Consider the following 22076-nt stretch of genomic DNA (forward strand, 5'->3'; position numbering starts at 1 on the left):
GACCTGGGGGTGCTGGTTGATGGCTGGATGAACATGAGCCAACAGTGTGCCCAGGTGGCCAAGGCGGCCAATAGCATCCTGGCTTGTGTCTGAAATAGTGTGGCCAGCAGGGCAAGGGAAGTGATTGTCCCACTATACTTGGCATTGGTGAGGCTGCACCTCAAATACTGTGTTCAGTTTTGAGCCTCTCACTACAAGAAAGAGATTGAGATGCTGGAGCATGTCTGGAGAAGGGCAACAAAGCTGTTGAAGGGTGTAGAGTACAAATGAGGAGCATCTTAGGGAACTGTGGTTGTTTAGTCTGGAGAGGAGGAAACTTGGGGGGACATTATTGCTCTCTACAGCTACCTGAAAGGAGGTTGTAGGCAGGTGAGTGTTTGTCTCTTCTCCCAAGTACCAAGTGATTGGACAACAGGAAAGAGACTCAAGTTGTGTCAAGGGAGGTTTAGATTGAATATTAGGAAAAAATTCTTCACTGAAAGGGTGGTGAAGCATTGGAACAGGCTGCCCAGGGAGGTGGTGGAATCACCATCCCTGAAGGTGTTTAAAAAACATGTAGATGTGGTGCTTAGGGACATGGTTTTAGTGGTAGACTTGGCAGTCCTGGGTTAATGGTTGGACTTGATGATCTCAAAGGTCTTTTCCAACCTAAATGATTCTATGATTCTATTGTTAACCACAATTAGTTGACGTGCATTTGCATTATGAGGTCATATAATTGCTGGTACAACATTTGCTCTTTTAACTTCATTATGTTTTTTCACCCCAACCAGTTCTGATGTAGCTTTACTAAAATGTCGATTTGACTTATAATCCAGTAACTAATCGAACAGGTTCAGAAAAATTGGAGAGAAGTATCAAAATTAATCTTTAATCATGCATTATTCCAAGTATTAGTATACTCATATTAAAACAAATCCTGGCTTCATTTCCAATTTTGTTAGTAATATGGTTACCTTAAAACTGCTGTACCAGCAGACACCTTTTTGGTAAAAGGTTGACTCTTCCTCCTTCCTCCCCCCCCCCCCCCCCCCGAGTGTCAGGAAAATAGCTTCTTTATAGCTTTACTTCATCAGGCACTTAGCTTCTGAAACTTTCTTTTAGATAGTACCAGTTTACCATATCTGTCTTGCTTTAGTAGCTTCTTGAAATAATGTGTTATAAACATTTCTTGCTTTCTGTCTATATTTATGTCTCCATAAAATAACTGTAGATGCGTCTATTTATACTTAACCACTAGTTCAGTTTGTAGCTTAGAAGGATTAACTAAAATGTAAACCTGAGGCTGAGAGAACAGGGAGGTGTAGTGCCTCTTCCTGGTTGTCTACTGGAAAAGTCATTGCTTGGCTCCCTGCCTTTCAAAGCCCTTCAACTTTTGCCTTTTTCTTTTTTTTTAAATGAAGTATAGCCATATAACCTAATACACATCTGTAGAACACCTATATTCTGTTTCAGTTTTGAAAATTGCATGAACCTTGCTAACTTGAAGAAACTTTTTTACTTAATTAATGTGACTGACCTGTTTTGCCTTGTTTGATTTTTCCTTTATCTAAGGATAGTAAATACTTAAGCTTTTCCAGTTTTGCAAATTATATTCAGGTGTTTCTCTGCAGAGGGTGTGGCCTGCTTCTCAAAGGGATGTGCTGTATTTGTCTGCCATCAGAAAGATACTAGCATTCAGTGAAAATGATCCTGAAACATGGATTGTGTGCAATTTCTCTGTGGAACATGACAGTGCTCCTGTAAGTGTTGTTTTCATTTTATCAAGTTCTGCTTTTAAGATATCATTTTTCTATTATGTGGTGATGGTCTTGCAATACTAGCATAATGGGAAGGGGGGGGAGGTGTGTATGTATGCAAAAATACAGTTTGTTTAAATGAGGTGATAGTGATCTGAGAAACATTCTGAGCCAAAAGCTTCCTTACCTTATCACAATAGTTGGCAGATCTAAGGTGTTGCAGAAAAATGGAAGCAAAATTTCTGGAGATTTGAAAATATTTTAAAGAATTGAGATTACTTTGTATGGAATCAAATCAGTAACTCTTCAGTATTGTCAGACGTGGGTATTGGCTTGTATAACTGTAGATATGGAATCTGTTAAACCTTCAGCTTACACAGTTCTGCCTTGGTTCTGTCAGATAGCAGCAATGATTGTTTCCTTTGGAGTGTTTCTGTGGTCATTACTATTCCATTGCCTGCTTACAAGGGAAAAGTTACTAACTGATGTTTTAAAATGCTGATGCCTTATTCTTTAGATGTTTCCTTACTTCTCACAATAATTGAAATAATTCACTGTATTAAGCAAATATAAACCTGAGATTCAGGCATTTCAATTTAACCTATTGATCACATATCTTTCATTTCATTCACATTCATGTTACATCCATGTAGTGCTAGAACATAAACTCCCTGAAACACAGCTTTTGGAGTGTTTTAGACTTTATACTAAATTCAAATGTTCACAGTCAAATATGATGAAATAAACTTAGTTTGACACTTACAAATGTTTTGGTTGTTGGTTTTTTTGGCAGCTGAACAATCGCTGTGTCCGTGCCAAAATAAATATTGCTATGATTTGTCAGACATTAGTGAGCCCACCAGAGGGGAACAAGGAAATAAGCAGGGACAATATTCTATGCAAGATCACATATGTAGCTAATGGTAAGTCTAAAATTTTTCAGTATGACATTCATGATATATGTTAATTCTGGGGAGCTGCATACTGGCAAAAAAAAAAAAAAAGTTGATGCAGTTTCCTGTAAAATTTATATATAGGATCACACTTGTGGCCTTCACGGTCAAAAAGAGTTGAATTAATGTGCTACATCAATCACTAATGGGTTCTTTCATTGTGTGGCATCCTGGGAGGAATAAGCAAAAGTAATGTGTAGCTCAGTCCTAAGTACAGAACCTTGGGGTGGATGGGGGTAGGCAGAAGAAATGTTTGCAACTGGGATGACTTGGCATAACTTTTTAGTTTCAGTAATAGTCTGAGGGTTTTATTCATGTATTGCTGTCAATTTTTTCCCCAATTCATGTTGTTAGGCTGAAAAGCTGCTGATAGTAAAGATACAGTTCTTATCCTCAGATTAAGAAGGGACAAATACATTTTGTATGAGGATGTCTGCAAGCTATATTATCTAGTCTACACATTTTTTAACTGATAAAATCTTTGGTATTGACTGCAAAGTTAGAAAAGCCAAACTGCATTGTTATTGTAACCGGTAATTAGCAGTGTATTTATAGTATTGGAACCACATACCTATTAGCTCCTTTCCTGCGGCTACAAAACACTTTTGAGTATCACCTGCTTATTATTTTTGACCACCTATTGTATAGCTTACTAAAGAAACAAAGTCTGAAAAATGGGTTCATTAAATCTTTGCCATATAGGAGTGATGCAACTTGTATTAAATCCTGTACAAATAATACTATATGATGTTAAACTCTGAGGTAAGCTGTTTTGTTTCCTGTTTAGAAGTTTCCCAATTATTTAAAAAATAATTTTTCAGTGACAAATTCTGAACTGTGATTATATGGGAGGTGGCGGCAGCTTCAGTAAAGTACTTGACCTGGGACTTTAAGCATATTTTAGAATCAGTTCAAAATATGTTAAAAGTGCTTTAAAAAAACTTGTAAGACATAGGCTATGTAGCAATTCTGCAGGCAAATGCAACGGTTACTGAAAAATGAATACTGACTAATTATTTCAAAGAAAATAGTAACTTGAGTCTCCTTGTCTGTTGTTTCTTGGGAGTACTTAAAGAATATAATCTTTCCTTTGAGCATTCCCTACAGACAGCACATCATGTTTAATGTTTTCCAAATAGTGACTTCATAGAACTGGACTGAATTAGAGTATTAAGAGTATAAAGTGCTGCAATACAAGCTGTAAGTTTTTCTTCTTTTCTGTTACTTTAGTGTCCTGGTTTTGGCTGGGGTAGAGTTAATTTTCTTCCTAATAGCTGGTACAGTGCTGTTTTGGATCTAGGATGAGAATAATGTTGATAACACACTGATTTTTTTATTATTTTTTTTTAGTTGTTGCTGAGCAGTGTTTGCACTAAGTCAAGGCCTTTTCTGCTTCTCACCCCACACCACCATTGAGTAGGCTGGGGGGCACAAGAAAGTAGAAGACACAGCCAGGACAGCTGACCCAAACTGGCCAAAGGGGTATTTCATACCATGTGATGTCATGCTTAGTATACAAACACAGGGAAAGCTGGCTCAGGAACTGACTGGGCATTGATCGGTTGGTGGTGAGCAATTGCATTGTGCGTCACTTGTTTTGTATATTCTAACTCTATTATTATAATTATTATTATTTTCCCTTCCATTTCTGTGCTATTAAACTGTCTTTATCTCAACCCATTAATTGTACTTCCACCCACAATTCTCTCCTCATCCCACTGGAGAGGGGGGAGTGAGCGAGTGACTGTGCAGTGTTTAGCTGCCTACCATGTTAAACAACGGCAGTTCTTTTTGGTGCCCAACGTGGGGCACAAAGGGCTGAAAATGACAGATCTGACCAGAGCATGATAAAACAATTATTTTTATAAGCATTCGTTATATTAGTTAAATAGTTACTGGCCACAATGTCGATTTATTTGCTCTGGGTTGTTGTGCTTGTTATTAGAGCTGTTATGTAACACCTTACTTGCTGTATTTGTTCCCTTTTGTGTTGTTTATCATCTCTGGGGGCTGGATTAAGATTATATTTTTGTTGTATTTTGTAACACTGGTTTATGATATGATAAAGTTGCTGGTTGTGAGGCTAATCTGGTATTTGTACTCAGAATTGCAGTCACCTCTGTACTTTGGGAGCCACTATTGACAACTGTTAATAATACCTTTTACCTTTTCTCCTCAGAGAGCCAATCTATGGGGGCAATACCTTCTTTCACCTTCCCTTTCTCATCCAAGCTAATTACAATAGCTTTTGAGAATTTTTAATATCCTGGGGATGTTCAAACCGTCATGTACCTGTTGCTATGTTTCCTGAATGTGTTCCAGGTCTTGTTTAGGGTTAAACAGCTATTTAAGAATACCGCCCAGAGATCTGCCTCAAGGCTGAATAGTTATGAGTGGCAGGGTTTGTGGAATAGTATGGGCAAATGCCTAGGACAGTGGGCACCTCCAGCGTTTTGAAACATCACCCCTGAACAAGTGCAGAATCCAGAAAGACTAGTAAAATATTTGGAAAGAGCATGCTGTCACCCTGGCAATTCCAGAGAGGCACAAATTACTGCAATGTGCTGGGGCCACACCCATGCCTACCAAGCCCTGTTCAAAACTATTCAGTATTCCCCTCAAGGGGAAGAGAAGATCTCTGGTTCTGATAACCGCAATGCCTGTCATTTTGTCATACAAACCCTGGTGACAGGCACTGCAGCTGAACCAAAGAACTAACCTGTACTGGTATCAGTTGTCCCTACACACAAGAAGAAATATTGGAAGTGGAAGTCAGCTCATTTAGTAAGGGATGAAAGAGCTGCTTCTAAGAGGAAGTAGGAGGAAGTAGACAAGTCAGACTACTCTGAAGCAGGGTTCAAGAGAACAGGAGCAGGACGAGGAAGAAATCATAAATGAGGCAGTAACCACCTGATCCCTATCCCTGAGTGAGCTGTGAGATATGTAAAAAGATTTCAGCAGTTGTCCAGGCAAGCACATTGTTACCTGTCTGCTCCGATGTTGGGATAATGGGGCCACTAGTCTGGAACTGTAGGGAAAGGAAGCCAAGAAGCTGGGATCACTTTCTAAAGGGGGCATTGACAAAGCAATTGGAAAAGAGATGCAAGTCCTTAGTCTCTGGAGGAGACTCCTGTCAGGTGTGAAGGAAAGATATTGTCTTCCTTGAAGGGATACATGTCACCCAGTCAAGTGGACCACAATCAAGAAAGTTAGCCAGTACCTGAGGGAACTGGCCATGCTGGAGGTTGACTTATGATGACCCGGACAAAAAGCAGTTACCCACAGATCCAGGTGCATGTGAACCCAATGTGGTGGAAGTTTGTATAGAGTGCACCATTGTTGTATGCCAGCTCATTGGCAGTAATGACCTGGAAACACAGAGAAGAGGGTGTTTCAAGGACCCAAAAGGGTACTGGTGAGCTTATGGTGTAGCAGCCTTGGAGACAGGAAACTAAGCAGCTGTCTACCTTGCCCAGTCCCTTGGAAGATCTTTCTGTTGTAGGATTGCTGAAGGCTGCCAATTGCTACCACAACAATGTACCAATTACAATATTGCACCAACTGAGACTTGCTGATTCACCGACTGGAGAGCCAAGGAGTGATCAGCAGAACTGTCAACCTTGAACAGTCCCATGTGCCCAGTGTAAAAGTCTAATGGAGAGTAGAGACTAACAGTAGACTATCGTGGCCTGAATGAAGTTATGCCACTGCTGAGTGCTGCTATGCTGGGCATGCTAGAACTTCAGTACAACCTGGAATCAAATGCTATTGAGTTTTCCTCAATACCTTTGGCAGCAGGGTGCAGGCCACAGCTCATTTTCACTTGAAGGGGGGTGTCCAGTACACCTGGCATGGATTGCCCCAGGGGTGGAAATGCAGCCCTATCATTTGTCATAGACTGATCCAGGCTGCACTGGAACAGGGTGAAGCTCTGGAATGCCTGCAGGACACTGATGACATGATCCTGTGGGGCAAAAGAGCAGAAGTTTTTGAGAAAGGGAAATAGCCTGAATCCTTTCTGAAAGCTGTTTTTTCCTTTAAAAATAAATTAAAAGAAAAAGTTAAGGGACCTGCACAGAAATCCAGTTTTTTGGGAATAAAATTGCAAGACAGATGTCATCAGATCCCAATGGATGTGGTCAACAAAATAACAGCAATGTTTCCACCAATTAGAAAAAAGTAAACACAAGCTTTCCTAGGTGTTGTGGGTTTTTAAAGAATGCACATTCCAAATTACAGTCTGATCATAAGTCCTCTCTATCATGTGACCCTGAAGAAGAATGATTTCAAATGGGGCCCTGAGCAACAACAAGCCTTTGAACAAATTAAATGAGAGAGATAATTCAAGCAGTAGCCCTTGGGCCAATCCAGGCAGGACAAGACTTTAAAAATGTGCTCTACACTGCAGCTGGGGAGACTCAAGGTTGATGCATAGGCTTTTGGAGTCAGGGTTATAGAGGATCGGAGGCCCACTATACTCCAACTGAAAAACAGACAGTAGCAGCTTATGAAGGGTTTCAATCTGATTCAGAGGTGATTGGTAGTGAAGCGCAGCTCCTCCTGGCGCCTGTTGCCAGTGCTGGGCTGGGTGTTTAAAGGGAGGGTTTCCTCTGCATATCACGCAACTGACGATAGGTGGAGTAAGTGGGCCACACTGATCACACAACGAGCTCAAATATAAAATCCCAGTCATCCAGGAATCTTGGAAGTGACCATGGACTGACCAGAAGTTAAATATTTTGGTATGTCACCAGAGGAGGAGGTGATGTGCTGAAAAGCACTCATTGTATAATAAATTGCCAAAAAATGGGAGGCAATATGCCTTGTTTACTGATGGGTCCTGCTGTATTGTAGGGAAGCATCGGAGGTGGAAGGCAGCTGTATGGAGTCCCCTACAGCAAGGCACAGAAACTGCTGAAGGAGAAGGTGAATCGAGTCACTTTGCAGAGGTGAAAGCTATCCAGCTGGCTTTAGGCATTGCTGAACAAAGAAAAATGGCCAATACTTTACCTCTGCATTGCAAATTACTCTGCTTCCATTTCCATAACCACCCCCACAGGGCATTTACTACTATCCGTGAGTCAGTACAGAGGTAAAGTATTGGCCATTTTTCTTTGTTCAGCAATGCCTAAAGCCAGCTGGATAGCTTTCACCTCTGCAAAGTGACTCGATTCACCTTCTCCTTCAGCAGTTTCTGTGCCTTGCTGTAGGGGACTCCATACAGCTGCCTTCCACCTCCGATGCTTCCCTACAATACAGCAGGACCCATCAGTAAACAAGGCATATTGCCTCCCATTTTTTGGCAATTTATTATACAATGAATGCTTTTCAGCACATCACCTCCTCCTCTGGTGACATACCAAAATATTTAACTTCTGGTCAGTCCATGGTCACTTCCAAGATTCCTGGATGACTGGGATTTTATATTTGAGCTCGTTGTGTGATCAGTGTGGCCCACTTACTCCACCTATCGTCAGTTGCGTGATATGCAGAGGAAACCCTCCCTTTAAACACCCAGCCCAGCACTGGCAACAGGCGCCAGGAGGAGCTGCGCTTCACTACCAATCACCTCTGAATCAGATTGAAACCCTTCATAAGCTGCTACTGTCTGTTTTTCAGTTGGAGTAGCCACAATGATTATCATTGAGGTTTGTGTAGCTGTATTGCTGCTTGTGGCAGTTGGAGTAGCTGCAGCTAGTTGCTTAATTCTCAGTAAGGTCTGAACCACATTCAGTATTTTCAACCATAGAATCAGCGCCACAAACATGATGGTCTTCAACATCCCATTGTTACCGAAATCTCGGAATGAAGAACTTATCGACACCAATGTGATGTAGATAAGCAGACACTTCTTTATTGACGGCCGGGTGCGTGAGTGAGTCCTCTCACGATCAACGCACACCAGGTCCCAAAATCAGATTCCATATATAGTACTTATTCATACATATTCATTAACTATTCATGCATAATCATAACATTTCCCGTAAATCATTAACATACTCTCCTCCTATATCCGATTCTGCGCAGTAAAGCTTAGAAAGGTCTAGAAATGGGTCTAGGGTACGATTTGGGTAGGTGGTATGTGAGTCGGTGGTCGCGATCTCCCCCTGCCGGAATTACCTTTTACTAAAGTTCACGATTTCTTGGCAGGCATCTACAAGCTGTTCCAGTCGACTCTCCCCAGTTCCCATTAATCTCATATTCTGACATTTCAATACACCTCTGCATACAGAAGACTGGTTAAATACAAAGAAACCTTTCAACCCTAAAGTTATTACCTAAGTTTTAACAATGGTTTTAGCCCCTTCTTCTAGCCCTGGTACAGGATATACAGAAGATCTCATAACAACTTTTACTGTGTAGCTATAAGTTTCTTATAATTTTTTTTTCTCTTATCCTTCTATATTTTAATTTTATAAAATTATTTTATAAAATCAATTAATCAATCAAAGTCAATCAATCTTAACTTATTAACAAATCGATAACATTTCCCCCCTTTGAAAGTGTTGAAAATCATTATTTCAATACTTTCACATTATTCATATATCTTTTGTTTCAACATATTTTGGTGATGGATCATGTCTTGATAAAATAGTTGGTACTTCTCTCATAATCATACGACTCACTGCAATTCTATTGGTAAACTGTTTCTTCAAACATGCATATACTAGCATGATCATCAAAAAGACAATTAGTAACAGAAACAAAGTCTTAATTATAGATTGTATCCAAGAGCTCAAATTCCATCCCAGTTTGTTAAAAATTTTCCCAAGCCAATCTTCTGACATTTCCTTTTGAATTGTTTCAGTTTCTTTTTCAATTTTTCCCAATAGGTCTAGATCATGTTCCACATCCTGAGTGACATTTGGAATGTGGATACAACAGTGGTCCAGTTTATCCTTGAGATATCCACACACTCCATGTTCTTTAAGTAGGAGCATATCTAGTGCCATTCTATTTTGTAAAGTCATTCTGGAAGTTGCCTGTAATTGTATATTCAATTCCTTAAACCCTTTTTTGGTAACGTTTGCTAATTTTTCCACTTGACCAGTTAACTGATAGAGCCATGCTCTGTTTCTGTATGAAGCTATAGGATTTAAAAGTGATTCCAGTGCCCAGCCAATTTTCACTCCTGTAGATGGTTCATTCCAAATATCATCATTTATCCCAGATCTCTATATTCGTTTCAATTCTAAATTCTCTAGGGATCCTCTAAATGGTGATTTCTTCCAAATTGGACACAATGTTGGCATGCCTAAAGTAATTTGTTTCACCTTACCATCTAATGGTAAGTGTGTTGTCCAGGTTCCATCACTTAATGCCCAAACTAAATGTCCTGGACTTCGAATAGTAGATTTTCTACAACTAAACAAAGTTCCTCTTCTGACTGTAAAAGTGCTGGTTAAATTGAGAGTATTCTTAAGACCTCGACAGAAACAACCATATTTCAAAGCAGCGGCCAAAGGAGGAATTATTTGGATTATTAAGTCTGAATTGCTGCAATCATACACTTTTTCACATTTCCACCATGGCACTACTTTATTTTCCTTCTCTCCCGATGTAGTTGACCTATCATCTACCCAGGGTAATACTGAAAAAGCCTTTCCATCCCAGGTAAAACACCAAGAAGTTCTTGCCATATACTGAAAATGGGAAAATATGGACATAGACCATATAGAGTCCCACTGTTCTACTAATTGGGTGCTTTGGCCAGTTTCGTTACACTTCCATTCCATGACACTTTTGCTCACATTGATTTTAAATTGTTCATCATAGGAACACCATCCCACAGTCTTAAATCTCCCTATTTTGGTAAAAACATGATTTAACAATTTTTCACAATCCGCCAGACTACCTGGAGTTTTCCACTGTTTTCTAGTGACTTTCACTTGCTCATACCATTGAGTCACTGGCCTCTGTTCACAATAGTTGGTTTCATTTTTATGTTCCAGGTTAGTCAAATTCATAGTTAAAATTCCCCGTGGAATAGATTCACCTACTGCCCTCGGAATTGGCAAACAAGCAGTGATCTGCGTGACGTTTTGTAAATTGGCAAATTCTTTAATCAATCCTACCATCAAATTTTCCTCGGCCATTTGTTTGGGAATGTCAATCACTTGTTCTGTTTCTATTTGTCTTTTGTTCCTGTCCACCAAGTCAGCCCATGATCCCACCAACACTACCGACCAAAATAAAATCCAAAGAATAATCATAACCTGATATGAAAAATTAGACATGTTTCAAAGTCAATTTTAAAGTCTCTGGGTCATGATTGACAATCTTCCACGGAATAGATGCTTTCTTCATGGTGCTTTCTTCACTCGAGTATAATGTATCCAAGCATCCGATTCTGCAATTTTGATAGCTGTAAAAGTGGTTAACAGTATCTGGAAAGGTCCTCTCCAGCAAAGGTTCGGAGGTCCAGGTCTTCACATAAACATAGTCTCCCGGCTGGAAATCATGCACTGAATTTTCCAGGGGTAAAGGTCTATTCCAAATTACTGCACTCCGAATTGCAGTCAAAGTTTTTCCTAGAGAAAGCAAATAGTTATACACATCCTGCTTTCCTTTCACATGTATGTTTGGATTTGGTTCTGGAGACTCATACGGTTTTCCATATAATAATTCATAAGGACTGACTGAGGTTCCACTCCTTGGCTGTACTCTGATTCTTAATAACGCCAATGGAAGTGCCTGAGGCCACTTTAAACTGGTTTCTTGACAAATTTTACTTATTTGTCGTTTTAACGTTTGATTCATCCTTTCCACTTTCCCACTAGATTGTGGCCTCCAAGATGAATGTAAATCCAAATTAATACCCAATGCTTTGCTAACACTTTTGACTACTTCAGCCACAAAGTGTGGACCTCTGTCAGAGGAAATTCCAATAGGTACTCCAGATCTTGGAATTATTTCTTGTAATAACCACTTTACAACCTCTTTTTGCTTGTGTGGTGCGACAGGGAAGGGCTTCTGGCCATCCTGTAAAAGTATCAACCCCTACCAAGATGTACCGGTACCCATTGTATCTAGGCAACTCTGAAAAATCTACTTGCCAATAATCTCCAGGTCCTGTACCAGATTTCAGTCTACCCATTTGAACCTTTTTCCTAATCACTGGATTGTTTTTCAAACATACTTCACACTTTGCCGTTACCATTTTAGCTATTCCCAACATCTTAACTGATATTATTTGCTTTCGTAAAGATGTTACTAAGGCTTCTGCCCCCCAATGACATTCTTGGTGTCTCATTTGAATTATTTCTCTCATCAAAAGAGGTGGAATTACTACTTGCCCGTTAGGAGTTACCCACCACCCCGCTAAGTTTTTCTTAGCATTTAATAACTGACCCAATTTGTCATCTTCCTCTGAATATCTCGTTTTTTCCCTGGGAAGGATTAATGTTTTAGAAGGAATTATTGCCATTTGCAATGCTTGTTTCTTTGCTACCCTTTTTGCTGTTCTATCAGCTAAATTATTCCCAGCTATTATTTTTGTATTCCCAATCTGATGTGCCTTACAATGCATGATTGCTACTTGATCTGGCTTTTGAACTGCTTGTAATAATCGTAAAATCTCTGTTTGATGCTTAATGTTTGCTCCTTGAGAGGACAATAACCCCCTCTCTTTCCACAGAGCTCCATGGACATGCACTACCCCAAAGGCATATTTTGAATCAGTCCAGATATTTACTCTCTTGTCCTTGCTTAGTTCTAAGGCTCGAATTAAAGCGATGAGTTCTGCCTTTTGGGCTGATGTGGTACTCGCCAATGCTCCTGCTTCTATAACTGTAGTATCTGTTGTTACTGCATATCTGGCGTATCGGACTCCTTGTTCCATAAAGCTGCTTCCATCAGTATACAATTCCCAGTCTGGTCGCTCCAATGGCACATCCTTCAGATCTTCACGACTGGAATAAACATACTCGATGGTAGCCAAGCAATCATGTTCCAGTTGTCCTTCTTCCTGTATGGAACTTAAAAGCACTGCAGGATTTACCAGGTTAGTTGTCTTTAAAATCACATCATCCTGTTCAGTCAATACCACCTGGTACTTCATCATTCGGCTGGGAGAAAGCCAATGTCCCCCCTTTTGTTCTAAAACAGTTATCACCATGGTGGGACATAGACTGTTATTGTTCTCCCCAAAGTCAATTTCCGAGCTTCTTGTATGAGCATTACTGTTGCCGCCACTGCTCGAAGGCAGTTTGGCTACCCTCTACTCACTGTGTCCAGTTGTTTGGAGAAGTATCCGATTGGTCATTTCCAGCTTCCTATCTTCTGAGTTAACACACCCAGTGCAAGGTGTTGCCTTTCATGAACAAACAGCTGGAAATCTTTGGTTAGATCCGGCAGTCCCAAGGCAGGTGCAGACATTAAGGCACGTTTCAACTCTACAAAAGCCTTTTGTTGTTGTGGGCCCCATACAAAGGGAGAGTTCTTTTGGGCCTCGTACAGCGGTTTAGCTATTAGCCCATAGTTCATGATCCAAAGGCGACACCACCCAGTCATTCCCCAAAATGCTCTGAGTTCATGAATATTTCTCGGCTCAGGTATACCACAAATAGCTTCTTTGCGATCTTTTCCTAATTGTCGTTGTCCTTTTGAAATCTCAAAGCCCAGATATATCACAGTCTGGAAGGCTATCTGGGCTTTCTTCCTGGACACTTTGTATCCATTTAGTCCCAGGAAATTAAAGAGGTCAATAGTCACCTGTATACAGGCAAGTCTTTCTTCTGTAGCTATCAATATGTCATCCACATAATGTAGGAGTAAATGCCCAGGCCAGGCCTTGATTTATCCTGTTTCCAGGTTTCAAGTTCCTTTGCTAATTGATTTCCAAAAATAGTTGGACTGTTTTTAAATCCTTGGGGTAATCTGGTCCATGTCAGCTGCATCTTTCGCCCGGTTTGAGGATTTTCCCATTCAAAAGCAAACAGTTTTCTGCTTCCCTTTTCCAAAGGTATACAAAAGAAAGCATCTTTTAAATCAAGCACTGTAAACCACTGATAATTCTCCCTCAGTGCTGTTAACAGTGTATAAGGGTTTGCTACTACAGGATAAATATCCTTAACTATTTGATTTACTGCTCTCAAGTCTTGTACCAGCCTATATTCACCCGAAGGTTTTCTGACTGGTAAAATAGGAGTATTGTACTCAGTTTCACATTCTTCCAAAATTTTATACTCCAAAAATGTATCAATCAATTTTTTCAGTTCCTGTCTGTCTTCTGGTTTGATTGGATATTGTTTAATTCTCACTGTTCCTGCGCCTTCCTTCAAATCTATTTTAACAGGTTCTGCTAGTTTTGATTTTCCAGGAATATCTGTCTCCCATACAGTAGGGATCACTGCCAAATCCGCCTCCGGTGGAATTTCTTGTTCCTTTACCTTTTCTTGTATTATCAAAACTTCTCCCGTTTTTGACTCGGGTATCTTCAAAAAGAGTTCTCCTTCATCGAAAACAATTTGTGCATTTAATTTAGATAACAAATCTCTTCCTAACAAGGGTACCGGACATTCTGGTACATACAAAAGTTCATGTGTAATTATTTTATTTCCAAATTTCAAATCTATGGGTTGTAGGAATGGCCTGTTTTCTTCTTTCCCTGTTGCTCCTTTTATATTGGCTGTTTTTGTTCCAATTTTTCCTTTACAAGTATTTAATACTGAAAATGTCGCTCCCGTATCTACTAAAAATTTAACTTCTTTATCTCCCAGCTTAACTTTAACCAGAGGTTCAGCTGGGTTCCCCTCTGGTCCCCTTCAGTCATCTAAAACCATTACTTTGGCAAGGTCGTGAGAAGCACTCCTGTTTCTGGGGCAGTCCTTTTTCCAATGTCCTTCCTCTTTACACAAGGCACACTGATTTATTCCTAAGAGGGTATTAAATTTCCGATCACCACAATTCATATACCCTCCTCTCCCATTAAATCCTCTTCCTCTGCCCCTTCCTCTATCTGTTGTTCCTGCCATTACTGCCAATAAATCTATTCTCCTTGATCTTCTTTCTTCCTTTTCTCTGTTATTATATACCCTCCATGCCTCTTCCAACATTGCATTTAAACTCCTTGAATTCTCTCCCTCCAGTTTCTGGAGTTTTTTCCTTATATCTGGTGCCGATTGTCCCATAAAGATCAAAGCCAATTGTATCTGTGCTGCCTCTGTTTCCACTCTCAAATCAGTGTATTTTCTAGCAGCTTCCTTTAATCTTTCCAAAAATGCTGAGGGAGATTCATTTTTATCTTGTCTTACTTCGTATAATTTAGACCAATTCAAGGATTTAGGCATGGCATGTCTAATCCCATATAAAACCCATTTTTGATACCGCTTCAGTCTTTCTCTATGTGCCACATTATTTGGATCCCACTGTGGATCCCCAGATGGAAAATTCTGTTCTATTGTTCCACCTGTTATTCCACTCATTACATCCAACTCTGCCTGTGTTTTGCCAGCTTTTAATACCATTTGTTTCTCTGTATCATCTAACAAATTATCCAAAATCACCTGTAAATCACTCCAATCTGGATTCTGTGTTCTAATTATAGTATCTACCACCTTGCCTACTTTTTCAGGATCTTCTCTATAGTTTCCTGCTGCCTGTTTCCAAGTCATCAAATCCGTAGCTGTAAAAGGTATTTTCACATAGACTGGTCCGTCACTGCCAGCTCCCTGTCGCAGGGGAGCTATTGTATGGGTCTGTTGCCGAGTTCTCCGTGAAACAGGAGTATGAATTACAATCTCTGAATCTCTCTCCCACATCTCCCGTTCCACTGCTATCTGGTTCAATCGCTGGTTCTTGTACCCTTAATTCTCGACCCTGATTCATTTCTCTCCTAGGAGGGGATATATCTAACTCTGGTCCATCGTCATTCTCAATAACAATCCTTTTCTTCAAACAACCTTTCCCAATTTCACAAGTTGAACAACACTTTTTCACTTTCTTATTATCAGCGGTTACAGCCATTACAAAATTGTCTCCAATAGTTAACTTACATTCCTCCTGCCAGTCTTTTCTTTGTCTCAAGTAAAAGAACAAATCCACATATGGCATTTCACTCCATTTCCCTTCCCTTTTACAGTACAACATTAACTGCAAAATAGTGTTATAATTCAGTGTCCCGTTCATGGGCCACTTTTCCTGATCTTCTAATATATATAGCGGCCACCAATTATTACAATACTCAATCATCTGGCTCTTTGGCAAATCCTCATATAAATCCCCCCAATGTGCCAACAAACATCCCAATGGAGAATTTTTCGGGATTTTGTCATTTAACACAAGATTACCCAAGCTTTTACTTTTAAACAACCGAGTTAACTTAGTTGCCATGGTGTAATTACTCACAATACAATACACGATTATTCAACTCTGTCACTCCGATCCGCGGATCCACACTCCACACTCGCTTTCGTTCTCAATTATACGTCTCACCCTTACAGCCACACTCACACTTTCCCACAGTTACTTTAAACAAACATATAACACAATATTATACCTCTTAATTTTCTTCTTAATACACAAACTCACAAAACAACAAAGAACACCAAAAACTTCTAACTTCTTGTTAGAGGCGCTACCTTAGAGAACACTATAGCATATAGTTTCTCTTGTTTCCACTTTTGTCCAACCCTGCAATAGCTTTCGCTTATGTCTTACGGGCAGACTCCTAGTCCTACCCTGCGCAGCTCTTTCACCGCGTCTGACAGGTAGACTTACTCAGTGGGACTCCAACCCACTCTTTCCCATACACTTATTATAGTGGGACTCCTACCCACTTCCTCTAGTGCACTTACTTACTACAATTAAAAAAAAGAAGTGTCTTACCCAAAAATTCCAGGGAATGTCGCGAAGAGCCTTATGGATCGGGGATCGATGGGTATCCCCGAGAAATCCTCGGTGCCGGCTGGAACCGATCAGGTCCCCGACTCCTCCGGTCTCCTTCAGCGAGGTCCCATCTGGGTCGCCAAAACTGTTACCGAAATCTCGGAATGAAGGACTTATCGGCACCAATGTGATGTAGATAAGCAGACACTTCTTTATTGACAGCCGGGTGCGTGAGTGAGTCCTCTCACGATCAACGCACACCAGGTCCCAAAATCAGATTCCATATATAGAACTTATTCATACATATTCATTAACTATTCATGCATAATCATAACATTTCCCGTAAATCATTAACATACTCTCCTCCTATATCCGATTCTGCGCAGTAAAGCTTAGAAAGGTCTAGAAATGGGTCTAGGGTGCGATTTGGGTAGGTGGTATGTGAGTCGGTGGTTGCGATCTCCCCCTGCCGGAATTACCTTTTACTAAAGTTCACAGTTTCTTGGCAGGCATCTACAAGCTGTTCCAGTCGACTCTCCCCAGTTCCCATTAATCTCATATTCTGACATTTCAATACACCTCTGCATACAGAAGACTGGTTAAATACAAAGAAACCTTTCAACCCTAAAGTTATTACCTATGTTTTAACAATAGTTCCAGCCCCTTCTTCTAGCCTTGGTACAGGACATACAGAAGATCTCATAACAACTTTTACTGTGTAGCTATAAGTTTCTTATAATTTTTTTTTTCTCTTATCCTTCTATATTTTAATTTTATAAAATTATTTTATAAAATCAATTAATCAATCAAATAAAAACAAACAATCTTAACTTATTAACAAATCGATAACACCATGAATACTCTTAACTTTTCAGAAGTACAGAAGTCTTCTGTAATTGGCCTAGAGGAGAAGGTGTAGGGAGATAGACTGTGCTGTTGGCTCTCCAAAAAGGAAAAGCTAAAGGTGCAATTATCAGTAGTCCTCATCAGAGAGTGCCTGACATATGGGGACGACAGCAATGCTGAGTATACATGCTGAATTAGTTTCATGGCCAGCGAGTCTATCATATCGTAAGCCAGCACTATAAAGAACACAATGATAACTTTAATCCAAGCCCCATCGACCATAAACAGTGCAACAGGGAACACATACTGCAAGTAAAGTACATAAGACAACCCTGAGATCGTGAACAGCAACTTTGAGAGCAAAGAAAACAATATTGGGGCTAGTGAGTATTAAACCATTATAAAGAATTATTATAACAGTTTTGTTTTAACACACTCTAGTCAGATCTGTTATTTCAGTCCTTCCGGCCCCGTGTTGGCTACCAGAAAGGACTGTCATGGTTTAACCCCAGCTGGCAACTAAGTAATACACAGCTGGCTGCTCGCTTTCCCCCCTCCCCATCTTCCAGAGGGATGGGGAGGAGAATCAGGGAAAAAGGTAAAACTCGAGGGTTGAGATAAGAGCAATTTAATAATTGAAACAAAATTAAATAAATAACAATAATAATAATTGTAATTAAAAGGAGGGAGAAGGGGAGAGGTATAAAATCCAAAGAGAGGGAGGGAAAAAAACCCGAACAAGTGATGCACAGTACAGTTGCTCGCCACCTGCTGACTGATGCCCAGCCAGTCCCCGAGCAGCAATCAGCATGCCCCGGCCAAGCTCTCTTCACACACACACGCCATTCATATACTGAGCGTGACATTCTATGGTATGGAATATCCCTTTGGCTAGTTTGGGTCAGCTGTCCTGGCTGTGTCCCCTCCCAATTTCTTGTGCTCCTCCAGCCTTCTCGCTGGCAGAGCATGAGTAACTGAAAAGTCCTTGACTTAGTAGAAACATTACTAGTGTGTTATCAACACTATTCTCACACCAAATCCAAACCACAGCATTGTACCAGCTACTGAGAAGAAAATTAACTATCCCAGCTGAAACCAGGACAACGCTATTGCACAGGTTGTCTATGAATGCGAAATATGCTGCAGTTAAGCAAGCCAAGCAGTTAAAGCTTCTGTGGTATGGAGGATGATGGCTGAAATATAAATATGGGGAGGCTTGGCAAATTGACTATATCACACTCCCACAGACCCACCAAGGCAAGTGCCATGTGCTTACAGTGGTGGAAGCAACCATGGGATGGCTGGAGACATATCCTGTGCCCCATGCTACTGCCCAGAATGCTATTCTGGGCCTTGAAAAGCAAGTATTATGGCGATATGGCTCCCCAGAAAGAATTGAGTCAGACAACAGGACTTATTTCCAAAACAAATTCATAGTCACCTGGGCCGAGGAGCATGGCATTGAGTGGGCATATCACATCCACTAACAAGCACCAGCCTCTGGGAAAATGGAATGATACAATGGACTGTTAAAGACTACACTGAAAGCAATGGGTGGTGGGACCTTCAAACATTGGGATATATGTTTATCAAAAGCCACCTAGTCAGTCAACAGTAGAGGATGTGTCAGCTGAGCTGGCCCTGCCCAATCAATGCTTTTAAGTACTGTAGAAACAGTTAGAGGTCCTGTAGTGCAACTTAAAGTTATGCTGGGGAAGACAGTCTGGGTCATTCCTGCCTCAGGCAAAGGCAAACCCATTTGTGGGATTGCTTTTGCTCAGGGACCTGGGAGCACTTGGTGGGTAATGCAGGAGGATGGGGAAGTCCGGTGTGTGCCTCAAAGGGATTTGATTTTGGGTGAGAACAGCCAGTGATTTGATTTATATGATCTTAATTGCCGTATAATACTGTATGTCTTCACTAGTATGGTTGCTATATGTTATATCAACGATATTATAATAGAAAATACCCAGATAAATGAAGAATGAATTTTGATGGAACTGGGCAAATTGCAGCAATGATAGAACCAGACAAGCACAGCGGCGATGGAACCAGAACTGTCTACAGCATGCAACAATCCAGCACCGCACACCATCTATCCTGCCTTGAAGGACAGATGGAGCCCAAAGTCATAAACTAAATGAAGTCAATGGATGTTTTAAAGGGATGGCCATAGACTAAGGGAATGATATCTTTGTGTATATATCAAAAGACAGGAAAGGCTGTATTGGAAAGCGTGTGACCTGAGCATAATGTAGATGGTACGGAATAAGGGATGGATACTTTCTTGGTTTTGGCTGGCATATAATTAATTTTCTTCCTAGTAGCTGGTGCAGTGCTGTGTTTTAGATTTAGAATGGGAATAATTTTGATAATACATCGATGGTTTTAGTCGTTGCTAAGGAGTGCTTACAGTAAGTCACAGCCTTTACAGCTTATCACCCCACCCCACCACCAAGTAGGCTGGGGGACACAAGAAGCTGGGAGGAGACGCGACCAGGACAGCTGACCCAAACTAGCTAAAGGGATATTCCATACCATATGATATCATGCTCAGTATATAAACTAGGGGGAAAGTTTGCCAAGGGCTGCTGCTCAGGGACTGGCCAGGAATCGGTCATTATGTGGTGAGCAATTGCATTGTGCATCATTAGTTTTCTGTGTTCTAATTGTTATTATTTTCCCTTCCTTTTCTTGCCCTATTAAACTGTCTATCTTTTCCCACAAATTTTACATTTTTTGATTTTCCCAATTTTCTGACCCATCTATCTGTGGGGGGGTGGAATGAGCAAGGAGGTATGTGGTGTTTAGCTACCTGCTGGGTTAAACCACAACATTTAGAAATAGTTGCAGGAATACAAACTTAAATTTTCTTTTCTAGCTTTTAGTTGTATTTCAGTGTATGACTTCCTGTCTATTTCTAGTGAACCCAGGAGGATGGGCACCAGCATCTGTGTTACGGGCAGTGGCAAAACGAGAATATCCAAAATTCTTAAAGCGTTTTACATCATATGTGCAAGAGAAGACAGCAGGAAAGCCTATTTTATTCTAGTATTAGTAGGTATGCATTCTTTTTTTATTTTATTCCTGATTCACTGTTGTGAATATTTAAGGCCAAACAGAAGTATGCAATCTAGAAGTGTCTTATAGTTTGCATGAATTCAGTGCTTAGTTTTAATTTATGTATGCAATATACTTTTTAAAACATTCATGTAATTCATGTGTATTGTTAGCATGACAAATAAGAACTGCACAAGTTATCAAGCGTTAGTTTTTGTAGACTCACTTGTTTGTGTTGCAAGTTTTTGCATGCATGTTTATGTAGAAGTATAAAAGGATGAAGTATTTTTTCTCACCTATCACAGATGTTTTACAGTTATTCTGAAAAGAATAAATACTGAAGTTTCTCTAGAGCCTCATGAGATTTTGCTATCTTAAATTCTAATTATAATTGCATATCTGATAGAATATTATGAAGGTCAAAGTATTATTTTATGTTGACAGAATAGTTTAGATCTAGAATTTTTATTATGGAACTTTTCTGGCAAACCAGTGTCAATTACTAGAATATGTAAAAGAGACTGTGTCTTAAATTTTTAGTCTTTCTGATGAACCTAAGAAAGAAAAGGGATTTATTAGATGCTTTCTGAAGTTAGTGGATTTATTTTAATGGTATAGATCATTGGGCTAATCTTAAATTATTTTAATGTTTAAATGATGGTGTGACATTAGAAAATAATTTCTCAATCACTTTTGGGGATGTCTGAATCTGTCAGACATAAGCCTTTGTGCAAAGTAAAGCTTTGTTTAATTTTTATTAGTGTAGACTTTTGCTGTATATTTCATTATGTATAACTAGTGTCAAACCACCGAATTCCAGCTAAGTATTTGCTCTCTTGAGACCCCACCTGGAATATTGCATTCAGCTCTGGAGACCCCAACATTAAAAAGACATGGGCTGTTGGAATGAGTCCAGAGGAGGGCCATGAAGATGATCAGAGGACTAGAGCACCTCTCCTATGAAAACAGGCTGAGAGAGTTGGGGTTGTTCAGCCTGGAGAAGAGAAGGTGCCAGGGCGACCTTATAGCGGCCTTCCAGTACCTCAAGGGGGCCTACAAGAAAGATGAGGACAGACATTTTAGTAGGGCCTGTAGCAACAGGATAAGGGTTAATGGTTTAAACTGAAAGAGGGTAGATTTACATTAGATAATAGGAATAAATTCTTTCCTGTGAGGGTGGTGAGACACTGGAACAGGTTGCCCAGAGAAGTTGTGGATGCCCCATCCCTAGAAATGTTCATGGCCAAGTTGGATGTGGCTTTGAGCTACCTGGTCTAGCAGAAGGTGTCCCTGCCCATAGCACCGGGGTTGGACTAGATGATCTTTAAGGTCCCTTTCAATCCAAACCATTCTATGATCTGAAAATGAGGTTTTGTCACTTTTCTATGCATGACATAGGCTGTGTCTATTTTTAGGTTCTATTTATTATGTCAGAGTCCAAAAGTCTTAGTAATTTGATCCTTCTGTAACAGGTAGCACTGTGATGATTCACATTTTTAATTGTATATTATTAGAGAACTAGTGTAGGTGAACCATTTAAAACGTGGCTGTCGCAAGCCAACAGTTCAAACATGATAATAGCAGTGCTGATACTATTTAAGAGGTTTAACAAGTTCTTGTTTTCCTGTTAGTGTTAAAAATTTTCAGTACT

At 40.1% G+C, this 22076-nt stretch overlaps 1 protein-coding gene and 1 long non-coding RNA gene across 11 annotated transcripts in view; one reads left to right on the forward strand and one right to left on the reverse strand.

Annotated features, from left to right (window-relative positions):
- The window catches only part of LOC130141856 (ceramide transfer protein-like), a 96383-nt gene that overhangs the window by 69380 nt on the left and 4927 nt on the right, over positions 1-22076 (forward strand). For 6 of the 10 annotated variants that reach the window (XM_056323082.1, XM_056323083.1, XM_056323081.1 and 3 more), the window contains 3 exons: positions 1614-1742; positions 2533-2662; positions 20290-20426. In XM_056323082.1, coding sequence (XP_056179057.1) covers positions 1614-1742; positions 2533-2662; positions 20290-20417 — 387 coding nt within the window. In that variant the 3' untranslated portion in view covers positions 20418-20426. Of the gene's footprint in view, positions 1-1613; positions 1743-2532; positions 2663-4042; positions 4276-20289; positions 20427-22076 lie in introns of those variants that run through there. The other 4 variants (XR_008819202.1, XR_008819200.1, XR_008819204.1 and 1 more) reach the window with 4 other exon arrangements.
- The window catches only part of LOC130141859 (uncharacterized), a 136936-nt gene that overhangs the window by 49788 nt on the left and 65072 nt on the right, over positions 1-22076 (reverse strand). The window lies entirely within an intron of this gene.

This window comes from Falco biarmicus, chromosome W, assembly GCF_023638135.1.
Source record: "Falco biarmicus isolate bFalBia1 chromosome W, bFalBia1.pri, whole genome shotgun sequence".
NCBI classification, from domain to species: domain Eukaryota; kingdom Metazoa; phylum Chordata; class Aves; order Falconiformes; family Falconidae; genus Falco; species Falco biarmicus.